Source organism: Sander lucioperca, chromosome 14, assembly GCF_008315115.2.
Source record: "Sander lucioperca isolate FBNREF2018 chromosome 14, SLUC_FBN_1.2, whole genome shotgun sequence".
Lineage (NCBI taxonomy): Eukaryota > Metazoa > Chordata > Actinopteri > Perciformes > Percidae > Sander > Sander lucioperca.
In genome coordinates this window covers 24,193,127-24,215,715 of record NC_050186.1, presented here as the reverse complement: position 1 = coordinate 24,215,715, position 22,589 = coordinate 24,193,127, and the positions used below count along the sequence as shown (strand labels likewise).

At 39.7% G+C, this 22,589-nt stretch overlaps 2 protein-coding genes across 3 annotated transcripts in view; one reads left to right on the top strand and one right to left on the bottom strand.

Moving 5' to 3' along the window:
• Positions 1-7,839, bottom strand: part of si:ch211-127i16.2 (probable flavin-containing monoamine oxidase A) — a 54,843-nt gene extending 47,004 nt beyond the window's left edge. Inside the window, exons 1-6 of the mRNA XM_031277540.2 lie at positions 7,576-7,839; positions 7,368-7,455; positions 5,037-5,217; positions 4,318-4,432; positions 3,087-3,244; positions 1,907-1,996 (exon numbers count right to left, since the gene is read on the bottom strand). Coding sequence (XP_031133400.1) covers positions 1,907-1,996; positions 3,087-3,244; positions 4,318-4,432; positions 5,037-5,217; positions 7,368-7,455; positions 7,576-7,693 — 750 coding nt within the window. The 5' untranslated portion in view covers positions 7,694-7,839. The remainder of the gene's footprint in view (positions 1-1,906; positions 1,997-3,086; positions 3,245-4,317; positions 4,433-5,036; positions 5,218-7,367; positions 7,456-7,575) is intronic.
• The window catches only part of LOC116034804 (coxsackievirus and adenovirus receptor homolog), a 92,734-nt gene that overhangs the window by 50,361 nt on the left and 19,784 nt on the right, over positions 1-22,589 (top strand). The window contains exons 1-3 of one of the 2 annotated variants that reach the window (XM_031277542.2): positions 16,497-16,581; positions 16,757-16,860; positions 18,910-19,085. In XM_031277542.2, coding sequence (XP_031133402.1) covers positions 16,764-16,860; positions 18,910-19,085 — 273 coding nt within the window. In that variant the 5' untranslated portion in view covers positions 16,497-16,581; positions 16,757-16,763. Of the gene's footprint in view, positions 1-16,496; positions 16,582-16,756; positions 16,861-18,909; positions 19,086-22,589 lie in introns of those variants that run through there. The other variant, XM_031277543.2, reaches the window with a different exon arrangement.

The window sequence follows — 22,589 nt, the reverse complement described above, 5'->3', positions numbered from 1 at the left end:
AACTCACCCACCACAGAACATCACTGTGCAACATACAAAAGCTCCTATCCTCTGAGACTGTAAGACAGCTAGATATTTTTGGATGCTGAAAATTAGAAATTAAATTTATTGTATTTTTAGCTCTCTTAACTGGATCCCTAGTTACTTTAGGATTGTTTAAAAAATAGATCTTTATTCACAAGGCATTAAAGGTCCTATGACATGCTGCTTTTTGGATGTTTTTATATAGACCTTAGTGGTCCCCTAATACTGTATCTGAAGTCTCTTTCCCAAAATTCAGCCTTGGTGCAGAATTACAGCCACTAGAGCCAGTCCCACAATGAGCTTTCCTTAGGATGTGCCATTTCTGTGTCTGTAGCTTTAAATGCTATTGAGGAGGAGAGAGACAGGGGGGGCAAGGTGGAGGGTGGGGGTGTGGCCTTGACCAACTGCCATGCTTCACTTGTTTGCAAGCCATGATGTCTCTCTCTTTCTCATGGGCGGGCCAAATTCTCTGGGCGGGCAAAGCAGAGAAAGGGGAGGTAACCTTTCCCCTTATGACATCATAAAGGGAAGATTCTAGATTGGCCCATCTGAGCTTTCATTTTCTCAAAGGCAGAGCAGGATACCCAGGGCTTGGTTTACACCTATCACCATTTATAGCCACTGGGGGACCATAGGCAGGCTGGGGGAACTCATATTAATGTTAAAAAAAACTCAAAGTGAAATTGTCATGCCATGGGACCTTTAAAACATTGAAGTCCCTCTGTAATTTGGAGCAGAGACAGTTGGCTTTTTCAAATTAAAAGGTTTCCCAGCTTCTTGAATTTGGACAAGCTTTCCCCAAAGTCTCAAAGAAGCTAAAATACTGGTTTTATATTTTTTGATTTGTATGTGCATCAGGGCACTATAGCCTTGCTGCACGAAGGCCCTGGGTGTGAATCCCACCGCGCTGGCTGTGTGAAGTTTGCATGTGCTCCCTGTGCCTGTGTGGGTTTCCTTTTGGGTGCTCCAGTTCAGCTAAGGCGAACTGGAAACTCTAAATTGCCTAAAACTGTGAATGTGAGTGTGTTTGTCTGTCAACATGTGTTAGCCCTGTGATAGACTGGCAAAATGTCAAGGGTGACTGCCTGTCACCCTATGCATGCTTGGACAGGCTCGCCTCATGTGACCCTGCACATAATACTCTTCTTTTTCTTCCCTTTCTCCTTCCTATTCTTAATATTACTGCAGTGTACTTGGGAGTAAAATGACTTAACTTTTAAATATGAATTCATTTGATTTGTTTTAAAAAAAAAAAAAAAATTAAATTGTTTAATCAATTATTTAGTGCATAAAATGTAGAGCTGCAACTAACAATTGTTTTCATTATTATTGACTAACTTTAAAAGTTTGGTCTATAAAACATTATGAAAAATTCAATTTCCCACAACACAAGGTGCCCTCTTGAAATAGCTTGTTTGTCCAAGCAACCAACAGTCTAAAACACAAAGATATTTACTTACTATCACCTCATTGTTACTATCAAAACAATGAATTGATTGATTATTAAGATAGTTGACTGTTCTCTTTCTGTTGATTCACTAGTTCACCAAACTTGTTTTAGCTCTAATAAAATGTAAAAATATGAAGTATGAAAATATATTCCTCACAATTCCCCAGAGCCCGGGGTGACAACTTTAATGTGCTTATTTTGTCCCACCAAATGTCCAAAACCAAAATACTTAGAAATAAACAATTTATCGAGGTAGAGCTCTACACATAAGGGATGCATGGAGCCTTCATGGTCTCTTAGTTGTGGATAACGAAGACAGTCAGGCAGAACAGACAGTGCCTTCACAGGAGACGGCCTGTTTCCCCACTGAGGAAGCTGTTATCTCTGTGTCGCGCCTCATCAATCCCTGAGTGAGCTGTTACTGTACTCTACCTGCCATATGGCCGTCACAGCAGAACCCAGCCGGACATTCTTCCACCCAACACGGTCTGCCAGACACTGTGAAAGCTGTTGGGTGCCTCCCTGTGGAGAGACAGATACTACACTTAAAATCAATTGCTACCCTGGATGGGCAGAGTGCTTGAAATTAAAGGGTTTCTTCACCCAACTCATAAAACCACAAACTCCTGGAGGTGTCTAGCCAGCCGTGCAGATAATTCCGTTATATTTTCCAAGGATTTAAATGCATTTGCCTCTGGGACTTTGCTGACACCCTAATGCAATACAACATTTTCTTTGTGGTGCTCAAGCAATTAGAACTTTACATGAAAAAAAAAAGAATCTCACTCTGGAAACGATATCCTGGTTATTCTGCATAAGCCACAGAACTGGCTGTGCAGTTTTCAGTCTAAACTAGTTTCTTCCAATGGTAGAAAATACTTTAAATTGATAACAGTTTGGCTTTTTGTTCACAGTTCATGTGAGAAACCATATGTAAAAATCATGAAAACAAAATAAAAGCTGAATGTAAGCATGTGTATATAGCATGAAGGAGAAATACATAGAGTACTGACTTTAATCTAAAATTTAGAAATATATTCAAAATGTGTTTAAGAAAGAACAAAATAAAACAAAATTGCAGAGGTGAGTTGTACCAGATAAGATTCTGCACATTTAATTGCTGCTTTTTCTATGGTGTTGCCATGCTCACATTGCTACACGTAATAATTCCTTCAGGATATATAGCTGAAATACTGTAACAAGAAAATAGCGGCAGATGAAAAAAAGTGGAGGAAATGTGCAAATACATAGGTTTGGATTGGATAGTTTTCATCTTTTTTCAGCTCTTTTACTCCACCACTCTAAGGAGACAGAAGGTTCAGAAGCTATAACTCAAATAGAAAGGTATGGAACCATAACTTTTGTGCTGAGGGAACTCATAGAAAATAGAAAAAAATCCAAAACAAGACCACAGCTCCAAGTGTTTAAACTGTCTAATCGATGAAGCGTCTAGGACAAAAAAGCAATGTGTTTGCTGGGACAGGGCTTGAACGAGATGTGCAGACTGTGTTGAGGTTGTTAAGTCTAGAGAAAACATCCAATGGGGTCTCCGGTTTTGAAAAAGCACTCAAGTCAGCAATATGCAGTCTGGGGAAGGAGATGAGCTCTGTACCTTTATCTTGAGTTCTTGTGCTGAACCTGGAGCACTCTCCAGCAGTTGCAGTACCCCTCCAGCTGCTGCAGCATACATGAGGAAGAATAGGAAGGACATCTGGGATGGCTCCATGCCAAAGACAGACCTGCTACACAGTCCCATCTCCTCTTTTAGTTCTGGAATTAATGAATATATACTTTAGCTCTCTCGCTCTCTCTCACACACACAGTAATTATATTCATTCCTGTACAATGATAGTGTCCTGCCTAGTTGTATACCATTACATAGCCAACCACTATACAGTGCATTATCTAAAGACTGCAATTTATCCTGCCATGAAGGTTGACAATTGTACCATTGATCAGTCAATAAACCACAGATAGGGTATAGTTAACATAGACACCTGGTAGGATGATTATTCTGTAATTATCTCATCAAAGGTATATGCTTTTGTAGTCTGCAGTCAATACATCTGATGCTGCAATGTATTTGGTTTGGCATAAAAATCTAGGCATGAGTAAAATCTATACTTAGAAATTTGATGAACTGACCACAAACTCCATTAGCTTTGCTCCAACAATGGCAAAACCACCTTGATCCACACTGAAATATCTCAACAAATATTGGATGGAAATTTGTAATGTCATGATATTTGGTACATGCTTTCAAGATTGTGGTGGTGATGGCGCAATGGATATGACGCATGCCTTTGGTGTGGGAGATCTGGGTTTGATTCCCACTGTGATACATAAACCAATGTGTCCCTGAGCAAGACACTTAACCCCTAGTTGCTGCAGAGGCGTGCGACCTCTGATATATAGCAATTGTAAGTCGCTTTGGATAAAAGCGTTAGCTAAATGACATGTAGTGTCATGTATGTAAAAATATTCTCAGAAAATGAATGCTAATGACTTTGTATCCATAACAGTGTAACCAATACTTTAGTTTATTACTAAATACCAGCAAAAGTAATGACATTCTCATCGGCCTCAGTTGTACTTTGTGTTTTAGTTAGTTAATTTGCACACTAGCAAATGTTAGAATGCTAATAAGCTAAGATGGTGACCAACACTACACCTGCTGCACTGTGAGCTTGCATTGTGAGCTTGTAGGCATGGCAACTGCTACTAGGTTATGTGTACTACTACAGTTTACTTTGCCATGACTGTTATGGATCAGAGCCAAACTTTGGACCTCAACTAATATTTATCTTTCTTTTTTTTTTTTTTAACATCACCACATTTCTGACCTGCAGTCCAAGCATGTTGCTCCATGTACGAGTGCAGGGTCATGCTGTCCAGTTCAACCGCATTGGGAGTCCTCGAAGGATCCTCGACGCACACTGTGGCACACAATCTGCCAATCTGAGAGCAAAGTACAGTCACCACAACACACCCACACATGATGCTTTACCACTGTGAAGCAAAAGCATCCCATTGATAACAGATAAAAACAAAAGATTGTTTAGAGGCTGCCAAACATGACTCTGACAGGGCTTTCCCATTCAATTTCTACTTCACATTGCTACTTTAAGCACTACTCCTGGGCAGATATATTTGCGGTACTTTGATGGGTAATAAATATACTCTCCTATCAATTCAAAAGCACACTGCATTAATGTAAAATACCATTACCACATCCATTTGGAACTTTTTATTGATCCCAGCATGGTAAGGATAAAGGACAACAAAGCAGATTAGGCTATGAAAATATTTTGTTGTAAAAACTGGCCTGTAGAGACATACTGTATCTGCTGATATACAGTATATGCTGTATATCATGTTGTTCTTTGTACACATGCAACAGGAAATTAATTAAACCGCTCCAAAGCTTTGTATCATATTTGACCACTGGGAGTTGGGGTTATTCAGCTGATCCCTATCGGACATTTCTAAGCTTTTGGGAAGACAGCGCTGATTGAACATAGTCAGAAGTACAGGATATTGCTGTGTAAGTCTGCTGTCTCACCTTCCACAGAAGCTGGGTGAGGTCCATTAGTACCACTGGGGATAGAGCAGGGATACTGGTTCTGTAAGTGCGAACTTTGGCATCTGGCCCTCCCATGTGGTGCACCTTCTTGCCAACATTGAATTGCGGGAAGGTCTCTAAGCCCAGCTCCTTTATGAGCTCCAAGACATGTGTTTGGGTGCTGAAATGGAAAATAAGCCATTGCAATGATGCCTATGTTTACAGTGATTCAGGATTTACTGTAATGTTATAACACTTTCAGTTGTTACAAAATATAAAAAATGCATGTATTCGGAGTTAAGAGAAGTGGGCTGCAACATTGCTTGAGTGAGTCCTTAAACAACTGGAATATCTGCCAAAATATAGACTTGAAGCAGCTGAGAGATGCTCTCTCCTCTTTCAATTAAACTGTCATCAAAGGGCTCTTGATCAGTGCACTTCACATGTTCCCTTTTTCAGCTGTTCAGTTGCCAACAGTTGGCTGCAGGTTGTACAGCTCCTATACAAATATATGAGAGCTTTTTACTTTGGTCAGAACAGTCTGTGCCATGAAGTGGTCTGAATCATAACTGACATTTCTTATAAACATCCTTTCTCAAACAGGACTTCAGCTGAGTTACTGAACAACCATTCCTCCAAAACCTATGAGAAATGTAACAGTTTTGAAATGGGCTGGTATTTGGGACATAAGATAGGTTACTTCAGGTTGGAAGGTTGGAGCACCAAGGAGACAATGCACATAACAAGGGGTGATAAGGACAAACTTTGAAAGAGAAGTGAGCATGAGAAGTGTGAACTTAATAAGTGTTCAACACTTAAGTTCTGAAAAGAAACAAAAATGCCATGCGTGTTATCAAGACGCATACTCGCTTTTTAGCATGTTTATCAACGCTGTTTGGCTTCCATTGACTTATATTAGCCTTGCAATAAAGTGTAAATTGACGACATAGCGAGTAGTATGAAAGGGCGAAAATCCTCGTAGGGAGGTTGGTTATAGAGTTTAGATTCTCTGCCCGAGCCCGAACCGGACTCGGACTCGGGCCGGGCCGATATTTTTCGCCGCTATCCTCGGGCCGGGCCCTTGATCAAGCATTTGTGTTTTTTTTTAATAATTACTTTATTAGCCTTATTCGGTGGGGAGAAAGCTATACCTCTCCAGCTTCTCCTGTAGCTTTGGGTGTATGTCCTGCACTGACTTGAGTGTGAGGTAAACTGTGCTACATTGTGTCTCCCCCATCTGCAGCACTGTTCATGGCCAGTGCGTCAGCATGCAGACCGTGGTGAAGGACAGTATTAATTAGGTGATCAAGACAAAAAAAGTCTCCTATATGGTTCCAGGGCTTTGATTACGTTGCTGCCTTGATCTATTACCCACACTATTCGGCTGAGGGAGATAGGGTTGAGTTTTTTTTTACGTTTCTTCATTCAGATCCATTTGCGATCCATTCCATTCTGAATAAACAAACAGCGCAGTTTACATGCTTCGTCCTTGTTGCGTTACCTGTATTTATTAAGATAATACTAAACAGATTTCTGTAGTTCAAACAATTCGGAATTGTAGTTGAGAACGTCCGTTATAACGGCCCACGTATTCAAAAAATTGTCAGGTTTAAATCGGGCTCGGGCTCATAATTACAGTTAATGTGGCTTGGACGCAACGTGCACGGGTAGGGATGGTCTTGATTTTTTGGGCCCGATCTAAGCTCTAGTTGGTCGGGATGGAGGATGAGTCAAACACAGGACATTCACCCAGGAGAGTGGGGATCGTGTCCCGCATGTGATGTTTCCTTTCCACGTTTGTTCTTATCCTAAACCCAACCCACGTGGCGTGTCACGTTTCTTAAACCCAACTCCGTTCTTCTTTTCCTAAACCCAACCCGCGTGTGACGTTTCCTAAACCCGAACCGTAGCCTCGCGATAGCACGGCACCTGGCTTTAGAAAGTGGCGTGTATGTTTACGCTGTGACATTGCAGAATGCCGTCCGCTGTATACAGCGTAGACATTCACGCGGATAGCTCAAAATGCGTACAGATAACATACACGCCACTTTCCTAAAGCCAAGTGGCGTGTATGTTTACGCAAAGTCATGATATCACGTTGATATGAGCTTGATCCAGAATCACTGATTTTAATTTGTCTTATATTTAGTGCAACTCTGCTGCATTTCAATTGCTAATAAATGGTTTCAGTATCATAAACTAAGCGCCTGGTACAATTGAATAATAAATGTCCTTGTGATCTCAACTGGAGTGACTCTTTAAAGGTTACATTAGCGTGACATGTCTTGGTTTCTCCTCTTTGTTGTCCCGGTAGTTTTTGATCAACCTTACCTTCCTACCCACTGCCCTCCCATGTCCCAGCGATCAACACCACTGGCTGCTGGTATTTCAGTGGACACTGTGCGACCTCCCACCCGATCTGCATGGCACATCACACATGATTTAGTTAGAGCAATACCTCTTTTCAACAATTTAATAACTGAAGCCGGTATAAAGTGACTCCCATTTCAGTGTACCAATTGCTTTCATTTTTACAAACCTTTTCCTTCCAGTATCAGTATTTTCAACTTGGCATTCCTTTTTCTGAGCAAATGAGCTGCACTCAGTCCAGATAGTCCAGCGCCAACAATAATAACGTCCCAAATTTCTGCAGTCATAGTTGTGCCAACTTAACGTTTGCTTTCAAACCGTGAAGTCAGAAACATAAATCCAACTTGTTTTCCCTTCTCTTCTCTGTATCAATTAGGTTATCTTGCAAAGCGTTGGCTGCTTTCATAATAGTGCTCTTTGGAACTGCGAACAACGGAGCTTCTGACCTACTTGGCAGAGAATCAGCAGTCTAAACTCCAGCAGTAAAAGCAAGGAGAAGGCTTTTGATTTTTTAACAGTACAGGCCTTGTCAGATGCAAAGTCTTGTGCATTTGCAACCAATATGTTTTGTAATACCAGTATGAGTGGTAATTCTTAGACAGGGTTTATATTTCATATTATTATGCTGTGACAGGTTTGAATGGCATTAATGTGAGTCGATCTAAACTGATGTAATCCTGGACTACACTGTCTTTTTAAAATATTTAGCTTCAAGACAAGTCTAAAGGAAATAAGATCTGCCAAAAACTTTGAAACAGAGTAAAAGTCAGATTTCTTTCAGTATTTACAATTAAGACATTTTATTTTATTGAGACATACTGAACAAACAACCATGACCAATTAAATTTGATACACAGATTGCATTGATTAATAGTACGAATCACTAGCAAAATGATATCAAGCTGACAAGACAGTACTGTACAAATAAAAAATAAATGGGAGTCTGAGCTTGGAGAACATAATTTATTTGGAATGAAACTAATCCAATAGTAAATGAATTAATAGACATTTCATTACCCCACAAAGAACGGTAAAAATAAATCCAGAACTTACAGGAGCTACTTGTATGTTTTTTTGTGGCCAAAGTTGATGAACTTCTAGGCCATCTTTTATAAATGATGTTCTGGAGAAATCCCTGCAAATTAATATTACGACTGCAGTAGTGGGAGTAATCCCTGAAGATTGTAGACATGTTATTTTTATTACAGCAGTGAAACATGGTGTCTGTGGTGAAGGTGAATGGTCTGTGGTCAGTCCAGGCACCATGCAGAAAGATCAGATGGTAAGACGCAGAATGAGAATGGTGCAAATCATACTACAAATGTATATGTAGGGCCTGATATATGGGGGTTGTAAAGCAGCATTCACTTGGACTTTACGCTAAGATACCTGTGTGTGTGTGTGTGTGTGTGTGTGTGTGTGTGTGTGTGTGTGTGTGTGTGTGTGTTTGTGTTAAATACCTAAAAACTGCAATGACGAAGAAAACCATTTGAAAATCAATTGCAACCACTCATTCAAAATAATGTCTTATGCTGCATTCACATGGATTCAGGTAGATGGTAAACGGATATCATTTTTGTGGAAGAGAGCAGGACAGTAAAATTAGGTGAGGCCGGCAGAGAATACTAAATAAAACTGTAGACAGCATTGCCGTCCAAAGGGAAAACATTTTAATTAACATTAACATTAATTAACATTTTTTGCGGCCCTTTGCGATGGAATTTTCAACTGGATGTTACTTAGTTCCCTTACACAAAGAGAATACATGGGCAATCTGGACAACAAGAGCTAACAATTTTGGTGCGACAATACCTGGAGTTATATGATCAGAGCTTGAAAACCTACCGGGGTATTACAAAAAGCTCCATGCATTACTAGAATAATTACATTAAAAGATAGACAGGAAATCATTTTATTATATTTTATTTAATTCTTTGTAAACACGATGTCACCATAGCAACATATTGTTATGCATGTTTCATTTTTATCATTCATTTTTCAGTCTATCATCTGCCTGAATCCATGTGAATGCAGCATTAGACACATTCAGCAAAAGGCAATGCTAATGTGTCAAAATGCAACTTGTTTTTATAGCAAAGATCTACTTGCTCTTATTTGGTTTTGGTCTTTTAACGATTTTTCTTAATTTCTTTTTGCCTTAGTTTTGTTCTTCTTTAGCCCTTTTTTGTCACAGCATCTCCGTAAAATGTCAGACCTGTAGGCGTACACGATATTAATGGTGTGAAGTGCAAATTGTAGTTTGACATAAAGCATCTGTGTTGAAACCAAGGTGGTACAGTACAATACATGACAAAAGAGCTGTCAAATGTAATGTCAATCAGGTCAGTGGCACAACAGCATCTTCTGTGGTCTAGAATTAATTATTAATCATTCAATAAGCCAGTGCAAAGTCAGGCACTTTAGCAATAGAATTGTCAATAATCATGATTATGATTAACACCTCGTCTCTTTTGGTTCATTTTCTCTCACTTGCTTACAAAATGTCAAGGACATACAGCTCAATATCCAAAGAACTGATTCATTTCTTTGAAAAAATGGTGAAAGAAGTTAGACTTGTGTTTTTTCTAGGACTCGTGTATTAATCAATGCAGCTCTGGTTTGCCTGTTTTCTTGTGTCTTTGTTTATTTTTCTCTACAAAATCCTAGTTTTCTAGCTCAAGAAACATTGGCATGTTGGTGTATGTATATACTGGCCCTCATTTATGAAACGTGCATACGACCTAAAACAGGCGTAGGACGGGCGTACGCCGATTCCTATGCAAAGCTCGGCATTTATCAATTTGAATGTGAGCGTAGGCTGCGATAAAATCTCACGTCTGGTCTGATCGTGTACGCAAGTTTTCGAGTCAGTGTGGACTTGCGGTGCAGCATATAATCAGTTTAACAGGAGAAGGAGAAGTCATCAGTTGATCACTTATCAGCAATGGCAGATCTGGCTCTTTTAGAAGACCTCTATGCGCCGGTACAACAGTGCACGCGCACACGCACGGGCCACGGTGGAGCGCTCCATCGGATTGATTAAGGACAGATGGCTCTGTCTTGCATCAGCGGGGGGGACCCTACTATACACAGCAGAAAAAGTCTGCAACATTGTTTTAGCTTGTGGGGTTCTGCACAACATGACAGGGTGCCATAAATGTAATGATGGAGCCAGATGACCCGATGCCGAGAGAGCAGTGTCCAGCACAGCCCCAACTGGGGGCTATACGAAGGAGACAGGATATTATTATTCGCTTTTAAAAGGTATAGTGTAATGTTTGGCAATGATATTCAATACAGGAAACATGACGATGCACAACATTTTTATTTATTCTTCAGGTTTTCGTTTCTCTTTTAAAGTGTCATTAATGGCCACAAGTGAACGATGAAAAAACATGAGTAAAATAAAAGACACTGCATAAGCTCCGCTACTGTGTGTTTATTTAAATATAGGTACACCATGTAGGCCTAAGAGATTGCAATATAAGCCTGTATATTACTAGTAAGACTATAGCATACATCAAGGATGTATAATTTAAAAAAACTTCAGCTGGAGTCCGATTTACCACGGCAACACTGTTGACTGCATCAGTGATTTCTTTCCATTCCACATTCTTTCTACAGCCTTTAATAACAGTTTTCAGGCTGCCAAATAGTACACATTAATGTAAATGAATCTGAGATATCGGGGTTTCAATCTCCACCTCTGAAAAGTGTCGCTTCTCAGCCGGATTACGTCTCGCCATGTCGTAAATTGTAGGGGCGAGGCCTCAAAACTGAGAATATATTGGGGCGTGATATTTAAATTACGATTGTTTCCAGCCACTGCATTTATGAATGTACGACCATTCTTACGCTCTGATTGGTGTGATACGAATGTTTCATGAATCACACGTGTAGCCTGTTGTAAGATGATTTCTGCGCTCATATCTGCGCTGGTTTCTACGTTAGGTTGATAAATGAGGGCCACTGTGTCCAACTACTAGGCCAAAAACATGTTGCACAAAAGTTGCACATATTTGTGTTTTTATATCTTTTTTAAATGATAATAGCAAAAACTGTTTCCAGGCGATCATTGCATAGGTTTGAGTGGAGGGTGTAACTGTGTGCTCTTGTGTGTTTTTATTTTTAATTTGCAGCTACTGAGCTTGCTAGTTCATTAGCTAATCATTACCCTCTGAATCTCACATGTAAAGATTTTTACTGAGTGGTTCTTGACTTAAGTTCAACTGTTTCAGCTGTCAGAAGAAGGAGTTCCACTGGCTTGTTTTGTTTGGGATTTTAATCCAAGTTGGTAAAATACCTTGAACAATTGCTTATTTGTACATTCTGCAGGGAAATATCTGGCTGCAAAATGCTCCGCTGTGTTCACCAGCTAGTTGAAGTTGCTACCTATCATGAAGAGTTTGGAGAAGCTGGTGTTGGCTCATCTCAAAACCAGCCTACCCTCCATATTGGACACCACCAAATGGGTCAACAGAGGACACCATATCCACAACACTTCACACCGCCCTGTCTCACTTTCAAAGCAACACCTACATTATAACTATAACTATTGATTTTAGACCCTCCAAACTGTTCACCAATTAGATGACCTTGGCACCAACAGACCCCAATCTGTGAGGTTAGACAACCACACCTTTTCCACTCTGGAGCTTTGGCAGTCACTAAAAGCACATGTATTGCCCTTTGAGCGACTCATTGGGTACCTGTGTTGTAGCTGGCTTAGCAGCTTGTGTGTGTGTGTGTGTGTGTGTGTGTGTGTCTGTGTGTCTGTGTCTGTGTGTGTCCGTGTGTTTGTGTGTGTGTCTGTGTGCGTGTGTGTGTCCGTGTGTCCTCAGGAAAGCACAGTAACTTCATTTTTCAGTTCATCAAATGTAATGGTAAGTGGTAATAATTGGCAAAGGACATATAAAATGTTAATTTCTTTAATACATTTACGAGAAAGTAATATGAAGTGAATTGAGAGGCATGATTACAAACACTTTATTCCCAGGTCCACAGTTTCCTGGTAAGTAGGTAATTAGCAAGCAATTTCTTGGAAATTATAACTAAATATTTGTATAATTATATTTGATTTCCCAATAAGCATTTAATAATTAGCTGGTGAAAGTCAATTGATAGGCATAGTACAGGGTGGCATTAAACGTGTTTGGATTAGGATTGTTTGCCATGCTAAATTATTTTTGTTTAAAGTGCCCATATTATGAAAAAATCACTTTTTCTGGGATTTGGGGTGTTATTTTGTGTGTCTGGTGCTTACATGCGCATACAAACTTTGAAAAAAAAACAACATCCATACTGTTTTGAGTGAGATACAGGTTTCTGAATGTGTCCTGCCTTCAGTCTCCGGGTGAGCTGTTCAAAATCTGCACGGCTTTCTACGTCACTAGCCGAGATGAGGGGCCTAGGGGGCTAACCGTTAGCATGCTAATGCTAGCATGCTAGCTCGTTCTCAATGGCAAAACACTGCTACAACACACACAAATTCACCCTAATCTACAAAATAAATTGTATAGAACTACTTACATGTCCCTGTTCTGCAGGTATTCCACGCAAAGTTGAAAGTGGGCCCTTGTTTAGAAGAAGTCTCCCAGCTAATCCTGCCTTGTACAGGCCGAAGTTGGAGAAACGGCTAGCTAGCTCATGTAATCCTTACCTAGCTACTGCGCATGTGCGACTGAACAAAAATGTTACAGAAGTTGCAAGGTCTCACTCTGTAGCTAAAACAGAGACCTGAACACAGTGTAAAAAGAGGATATGCAGCAATGTGCAGTACAACAAAAACATGGTGTTTTTTGAAAATTAAACCATGTAAACCTATTCTGATACAATCTTAAATTAAAATTATGAACCTGAAAATGAGCATAATATGGCCACTTTAAGAGTAACTAAAATTGTAAACCATTTCTTTCAGCTGAAAACCAATGTATACGGGTATTTATTATTTAGTAATGTTGATGGATTCAGGTACTGGCACCTACTGTGTGCATCAACCCTAAAGTTGAATCTAATCTAACTTTGTCTACCTGCTGTTTTGTGCTTGGCAGGTAGCGTACACTACAAAAGAACGCCCTGAACAGTTTAACATGTTTTTTTTTTTTCTCATATTTAAGCAGTTAGGAAAAAACGGGAGAAGTACCAGTTCCATGCTTTTTTAAGCACTTGCATATAATGTCCTCCAGCCAAGGGTATTACGGAGAGCAAGTCCATCCCATTCCTTTGTCTAGAAATGGGATGGACTTGCTCTCCGTAATACCTTTTTTAAAGCAGTTACTCAGAACAGTGTAAATAAACTGAGTTGCTCAAAATTTGAAAAGAGTGGGTGTGTGGGATCAGAGAGGAGTTTAGCTGGTGTTTAGATGGATCCGGCTCTGTCTTTGACAACTCTACTTTATCAGTGGGTGGCTATAAAGAAAGATGTTTTTCAAAACAATTGCCCAAAGCTTGTGAAATAAATGCGGCGACTACAAGAGAAAATTCACATGAAGATTTAAAAGAAGTGTTTGATAGTTTTATACAACTGCAGATAAAGCTTTTTATCCTTTTTATCACTAATCCATTTTCTGCATGTGTCTACTGAAGGATACCCCACCGTTTTCATTTATTCAAGGCTGTTTCCCTGTAGATCTGGCTCAGAGATAAGCGCTGTACTTTCTTCATACATCCTGTAGGAATGTACAGTATACAAACCTTGCTGGCTCGTGTTTATGGCTGAACAACCAGTTTCATGTCACTTGAGACCTCATGCGCTCTCTTTGTCTTCCTTAATATTCAAAACCACAGACATCTAATAAGAGGTGCTAAAGTGGTGTGTGGTGTATTGTGTATGCAACAAATAAAAGGAGTGTATAGTAGCTGTGAGTTTTCTTGTGCAGGTGGAGGCAAATGGTTTTATTTTCATATTTAAAGTACCATATTGGTCCGAATATAAGACAGGTTTTTTTTCCTAGAAAAGTCTGAAAAAGTGGGGTCGTCTAATAATCGGGGTCTAGACTTTCAGCTGTTCAAGTCACAGAACGTAAGGGACGTCACCTGTTTCAACAGCCAATAGAGAAGTCGGCTATAAACTATAGAAATAACATGATCCATAATCCATTTTATTTTAATGTTACATTAAAACAGCTGGTCGAAAAAGCAGAGTTTTAGACGGAGCCTCAACTACCGCCCGAAAGCACAGTAATGGTGGAGAGAGAGTGAGAGAGAGAGAGCCCAGCGGCGTTAGAACAAAGCCGTGACTCAGAGAAATAAAAACGTGTTTTCGCTGATTCATCACTAGAAGTGTAACTGTAGCAAGCATCTCACTGTCACTTACGTTATCCATATTCATACATAGACGAAACAAATGATATATCCAGCTACAAAAAGCCTGGAAGTTGCAAGTTAGAATGGAAGTACAATGAGGCGTTGTCATGGAGATGATACACCGTCTCAAAAAATGCCAGAGAAAATATTACCATGGTCCTCAAAGCGGCCGCTTGCAGGAGATTGACAAGAGGGTGTGTGATTACGTGACAGAAAAACAGAATGATGGGATGGCCATTACCAGAGCAGTCATTCAGCGGAAGGCCTCGGAAATATTTACCATTCATTTAAATGTGACACTTTCATCTAAAAAGATATTGAAAATATTATTTTATTTAAAAGATGTTAAAAACAACAGCCTACCTTATTTTATTCAATGTGTTTTTATTAGAATTATTTTCAAATAAAATTATTTTCTTTATGAAAACAATATTTGAAAAAGGGGGGGTGGGTCATCTTATAATCAGTCATCTTATAATCAGACCAATGTGGTAATTCATTAATTTCATTTTTTGTTTTAATCCAAATAATGAGAAATGGAGTTAGTGGCTGATGGGGATATTCTTAACAGGCAAACAGACAGACAACTAAATAAACAAATATGCAAGTAAATATTATTGACTGACAAAGCTGCATTGTATCGCAGATGTTTTGCTTTCGCTTCAGTTCTCATCAAATTGGCACCCTGAGTTTCCATCATGATAAAACCCCATCTAATTGTATCGTCACTCCTCCAGTTTCACTTGTTTACCAATGGATTGCTTTGTATTGTTATTCAGCTGCCAGGGCACTGATTTCCTTAAGCAGTTTTCTTTTTTTTAAATCTCATTTGATTAAAATCCTATTTTACATTATTTTATTTTTTTCAGTTGTGGCGGTTATGTTGAGTATAAATTCCAAACGGTTCTCACATACAGTATTTGGGAAAGTTAGAGGGTGTTAAAGTGCCCATATTATGAAAAAAACACTTTTTCTGGGATTTGGGGTGTTCTGTTGTGTCTCTGGTGCTTCCACACACATACAAACTTTGAAAAAAATCCACCCATGCTGTTTAGAGTGAGATACGGTTTCTGAATGTGTCCTGCCTTCAGTCTCTGGGTGAGCTGTTCAAAATCGGCACGGCTTGTGACGTCACAAGCCGAAACGAGCAGGCTAACCGCAACCATTAGCTCGTAGCGTTAGCATGCTAACGCTATGGCTAACGCTAGCATGCTAACGCTAGCATGCTACCTCGTTCTCAATAGCAAAGCACTGCTACAACACACACAAGTTCACCATAATCTACAAAAGAACTACTTACATGTGCGCCCTCATTTAGAAGTCTCCCAGCTAATCCTGCCTTGTAACTGACCGAAGTTGTAGAAACAGCCTTTCTTTTACTGTCTATGGAGCTAGCTAGCTGACATGATCTACATCTGAGCTACTGGGCATGTGCAGTGCAATCAAAGATAGTACAGAAGAAGAAGAAGAAGAAAAGAGGTCTCACTCTGTAGCTAAAACAGAGACCAGCTGAAAAGAGGATCTGGAGCAGTGAGAGAGAGCACTGCAGTACAACACAAATATGGTGTTTTTTGAAAATTAAACCATGTAAACCTATTCTGGTACAACCTTAAAATACAATTATGAACCTGAAAATGAGCATAATATGGCTGCTTTAAAGACAGTATTAACAGCTGAATGGCAATACCAAGGAAACTTCTTGTGAACAGGTAAAACAGGTAAAGCAGCCATCCAATCAGAAGAAGGCTTTAAGGTAATGAGGAGGAAATAAAGGAGGAGCTCTCTGTAAAGTGAGAGCAGCAGGCAGCACACTGCTGCTTGATCCTTTGTGTTCCATTGTCAGGCGTTTGGATGTAATATCTGCATTCAGGTAGTATCTATAGAAACTTCAACAGTTCGCTGGTTTACGTCAATGCTTTGTTTTATTTCTTCTGCTCTGAAAATCCGTTTCATATCTTATACACGTGAAGACACTGTACTGTCTGTGTATCATAATCTCGTTATTTTAACCACCTGCTCCTAATGATTTTTTTTATCTCAAACAGGACCACTATGTTCAGAAAAAGCTGCACTTGTCACTTGAGATCCGCTTTCTTCCCGCCCTGGTTGTCTGTCTACTTGGCATGCACTGCAAGTCTCTTGAGCACGGGTAAGAATGCAGACACACAAGGCACAATAATACAAGCACACACATACAGTACAGATCCATTGACTGAGCCCTGTGTTATCTACTCCACTGTATTTCATGACATGGCATTTAATGAAGCTTCCTTCTCGAAATGCTCATTGAGATCCTCATGTCTCGTCTCTGTTAAACGCTGCTGAGCCATAGGCCTCAGTGGTGTAAGCTTCCCTAGGTGTTACCATGGCACTCAGTGTCTGTCCAATCAGACTGTGAGATTATGCCTCCAGATGACTGTTGACTCCCTAATGTTCCAGGGATTTGAGCTCATTTTCTTTTCCAGGGTGGGGCTCTTAATACACTGAGCTCCAGATCTTAAATAAACACCTAGTTTGAAAAAAAAAAAATGAGATGTTTTCTTTACGTGTTTAAAGAGTATTACTTACTTGTACATGAATACGAACTTGTAACCGTTAAGACCGAATAAGACCACTGGAGTGAAACTAAAATCTTGAATCACTGGACACCATAATTATTATATAAAGTACTTTTCTTCTTAGGCCACATACTTTTGAAAAGTCATTTTGAGTCTAATTCAAGCTTTCTCATTGTGTGTGCACTTACAGTATGTGTCTTATTAAGATAACAAAAAGAAACCTCAATGTAAAATTATCTCAAGGCTTTTAGTGTTTCTCTGTGGTCCAAACTGAGTCAGGCAAATAGGTATTTCCTTGTATTCCCTTCTCATGGAATTACTTTAACATGCTTGCAAATGACAGAAGCTAGCTTCTCTTGTGGGACATAATGGTGAAGGACCTTGTGGAAGAACCACTAAAAAGCTGAGTTGGATTTATTTTGCCAAGAGTTATGTCCAGTTCATTCTTAACCTCTGCTTATTTTATTTTTCTGGTGTGCTGCTTGTTGAGCTCTTTTTAGTGTGACTACAATATTCAGTCTGTCCTAAATAGCTCTGAAAGTATTTCCAAAAAAAGTCCCTTTTATATTCCTGTGTGGCATCTGGCTGCAACGATTTGTTTGTGATTTTGTTGCTTTCTTAGCCAGACCTCCTCTGAATCAATATTACAACTTGTCCATAAAACTGTGTACCAGTAAACCAAAATGTGGCTCAGTGAATGTGGAAAAAGGCTTGCTTGGTGACAATACATAATAAGCAGGGACATGCACAGACATTTGGAGGGGCTATTGCTCTAATCTGGATAAAGTAACTTATACAGTATACTGTACTTTTCACTGCTTAAAAACTGCACACTAACACTAATGCTGCCAGTTGACCTTAGTCTGTGGCTGCACTCAATGATTCTGGTTGAGTTAACTAATGTTATGATTTGGCACCATAAGTAATATTTATATTTACAATATGTATAGTATAAAGAACAATTACAGCATGACTGCAGCTAGTAAAAGTATTTTACTTGACTTGTTTTGAAGAGTTATTTGCCTACTACAACTTAAAGAAAAAGCTTCTGATAACATAGGCCTACTTCACATTAAATCAATAATGCAGGATGGGTACTTGACATTATCAAATGCTTCTCTCAAAGCTGGCCTGCTGGCAGTTTTAATCCAGCTCTGCAAAGTGGCAGATCTTGCAGAGCTGCTTCTTTGAGCTCTTTCTCTCTCTTCTTCAGTCATATTTGTTGTGAAGGCATACTTAAGCACACAAAATTAACATTACGCTATACTTTTTTTTTTATAAATGCAAAGTTTATTACATTAACAATATACATGTGAGAATATAAACAAAGTCACGTGACTGGGGGCAGAGGGCATCGCTGAGGGAAAGATTGGATGACATAGCAATTTAATTTGATTTAATTCAGTAATGATGGGCATATTATCGTATTGATGCAGCCACAACAGCTAAAAAAGAAAAAGTTATTTAGGCTCTTTCACCAGAGGAGCAGCTAAGCCAATCAGGGCAAACGGGCTGTTGCCCAGGCAACAATAGCCCGTAGCTGTGCATGTCCCTGATAATATGTATCCTTCAGGATTACAATAAAGGATTTAGTAACAGTTAATACTGTATGTGTCTGTGATTAATTTGAATTTCTTAAGAATTGAAATACGTGCGAGGGATGCAGGTGACGTCTGCCGGTCCGCAGACCATCCACAAGGCTGAGGGAGAGAGCGTGACTTTGGGCTGCAGTTACACACTGAGCCCTTTTGACACCGGCGAACTTGACATCGAATGGTCTGTGGTCAGTCCAGACACCACGCAGAAAGATCAGATGGTAAGACGCAGAATGAGAATGGTGCAAATCATACTACGAATGTACTGTATATGTTAGGCCTGATATATGGGAGTTGTAAAGCAGCATTGTGTGTGTGTGTGTGTGTGTGTGTGTGTGTAAAAGAAAACGAAAATTGCACCAGTGATGCAATATGCTCTGGGTCCATTTCCAAGAACATGTTATTTGGTAGAAATTGGAGGGAAACCAGGAAAATAAAGGTCCATGTATTCTTGCCTGTTTTGATCTGCTGCAATGACTAAAAAGACTATGTAGGTTATACAAGCAATTGGAATTGGTTAATTAGAAGTGCACTAATTGAATGTTGTCTCCATCTTTCCCTAAAATTAGTACCAAATTACAAAGTTCTTTCCAGGAAACGAAAATTATGGACCAGTAAATTGAAAGTTTCTTCACCATGTTTAATTAGGATTCAGAACACAGTTAGAATAACACAAAGTTAGAAACCAGTACACAAGCCTGATCTCATGACCAGTGCCATAATGACCATGACCATACAACTAAACTAATATATTGAAATTTTCCGCTTCATTTCTAATTCTTGAAATTGTAGTCTTAAGTCTAAATCACAATTCATTCAAGGAGGCAGGAGTGTGGTGGAAATCCTACCACCTTTTTATTTCCACAGGAATTGATAGTTTATTCAATTGCTTTTTAATTTAAAGGAGTCATTAGTGTGGGAGACTGGTGAGGATGTTTTTCCCCTCATCCTTGCCCTTAGGCGGCAGCAGGGGCGGATCTAGAACAATATTTATGGGGTGGCGAGAGGGAATTTTTGAGGGGTGGTAACATATGGCAGATGTATATATACTGGATTTTATCACAGTTTGATGAGAAATAGTATGTACATACTACAAAAGGGCACAGGCTGCCATTTACAAACTCATACAGACAAACTTAATCTCATGCAATCAATGTCCTGCATTTGAGGTTTCATGTGAAACAGTTCATATTAGGAATAAGTGACCAGACAATGAGATCTCACTTAATAGGAGATAGAAGTATGATAGAAGTAAGGGGCATTATCACAGGAAAGGCATTAAGGTAAGACACAGGTGATGAGTGGCAGATGTGTGAGAGGGGAAGCAAACAGTTTTAGACTGTGTCAGAGAGGCAGCGTTGCAGGCAGCATTTGTACAAGATTAGGAACTGTCATTGATTAGTTATAACCATCAGACTGTGTTAACACACACTAACATTTTAGCCTGGGAGAGTATTTTTAGGTAAATTTGTTTAATTTTTTAATTTAATCTGAGCAATAGATCTAAAATACATTCTACACAAAAAAAACTCATCTCATCACACTTTCACACTGACAACTTTCCCTAATTATTCATATTTAAGCAAACATGACTTTTTATATTTATTTGATGTCTAAGCAATGTCTCTTAAATTTTATAAAAATGTCCATCTTTGTCATTTGTTGTTCTTATTCATATGTAGTAACTTAGTATATATGCAGCAACAATTTTCCATACCATGTGGACCAGCTCGACTGGAGATCGTTGGTGATGGCCCAGGCACTCTCCTTTCCCTTTCACTGTCTGAGCCCTGCATGTTATCTTGTCTCTCGCTTTCTCCCTCCTCATCTTGGTGATGCTCTCCCTCCATATCTTCACCGCTGTGGTGTTCTCCCACCTCCTGTCCCTGGTCGCCTGGGCCTTGTATTCTATCTCTGTCACGTTTCTGTTGCCCTTTTCTCTCCACCTCGTCTTCGTCTTCCCTCTCTCCTTCCACCTCTTTTCTCTCTCCTTCCACCTCATCTTCTCCGTCTACCTTGCTCAGTTGTTCATTTTCTATTTCTCTCGCCTTTCTCTTTGGCGAGAAAAAACTACATGTGCTACCTTTCCTCTTCATTTCTGTAAGATTAAAAGTAATTTTACAATGTTTTCCTTGACAGACGTTGAATCAGTATTAGCTTTTGTAGCCTACTTTACACAGAACAAACGTCAGACCTAAGTAACATTATATGTATAGTTAGCAAAATAACGTTCTTCAATCTGATTTTTATCATCTCAAAATCAGCATCGCAACTATGCTAGCACTGTGCTTTCATTATAATTTAATTTCTTGATAGATAGTTAATCCGTTTTGACCTCTTTCCTACTGTGTCTCCTTTCCTCACGACTCCTGGCTCCCTCACTTCACGCCGCTCAGTTTTCCAAACAAATCAGGCTCTTGCCGCTCTGGCATCATCTCGGGCTGCATTCACTGCAGTCAGACATTGGAGATTCGCGCTCATAAATTGTCGAACTGGCCATAACTTTTAATTCGTTGCTGCCAACTGGGGTGGCAGCAGGGGTGGCAAGGCTTTCTTTTAGGGTGGCATTTGCCACCCTATGCCACCCCGGTAGATCAGAGATTTTATCACGGTAAATACACGATTGACTAGGTCCAGTATGTGCTGCTTTAGACAAGTGACCAGTGCAGATTATTGGTTCTTGTGCAAATTGAATGCTTTGTGCAGTTAAACACTTAACAGAAAACAGTACAGCTCTTTATTCTAAATTGATCAAAATAGTTTTCCACTGCAAACTTAAAGCTGCCTTAATCAATATTTCAATCAATATCAATATATATACGGGGGTAGAGAAACTCAAAAACAAACTGAGAAGCACAAAGCCCTGGCATAAGCTGCGTTTGGACCCCAGATTGCAGGGACTTTTTAGTTCTTGGAACAAGTTTTAAGGAACTAAAAGGTTCCTTTAGCCCATTGTTAACTTTCCACCGTGGCCTAAAGACCCGTGAAGATTGGGCAAATCAGACCGCTGACATGAAAAAGCAACATGATGAGATGAGGGATGCTGGTGGTTGTAGGGGTGACACACTTTGAAGAACCCCCCCCCCCCAGCAACATACAGTAGATTTTGTCTCACTGTGCTTCAGAACGTAACCCCTGTAAAACAATGGGAAAATAATGTTTTATTTATCTCATTCACAGCACATGCAGTTCAGTGTCGTGGCTGGCTTGCCCAAATTCGCTCTCCTTCACTTTGTCTTTTTTTAAATGAGTCGGGAAGTCGACAAGCCTAACTTTACTTTTAATGCTATCATGCAAAGAGATTTTTTTCTCCCTTTGTCCTCAAATGGTCATAAATGGATCCTAGACTACCTCCTTGTTTTATGCATGAAGTGGTCGGTGAGTTAAAGCAGCCGTGCTGTGTGTGTTTGATTAATCAGATACGGTCTTCCTGCAAACTCCACCCCAAGGTTCCTGTACATTTAGAAAGTACTATCCTCTGATCAGGGACTTTTTGGGGGGAGAATTAAACCCCGCAGAACTTAATTAGGACACTTGTCCTGCGTCAAAATGCAACGAGTTCCTCGGAAGGTTTCTAGTTCCGGGGGAAAACGAAAAGTGCCTATATTATCACACTACAAAATTGTATGCTAATGTTTAGCAAATGATTGCCTGTTTACACGTCCAGCAGACAGGAAACAACATTATCATCCCAAAAAGACACAGAGCAACATTAGCATTCATTT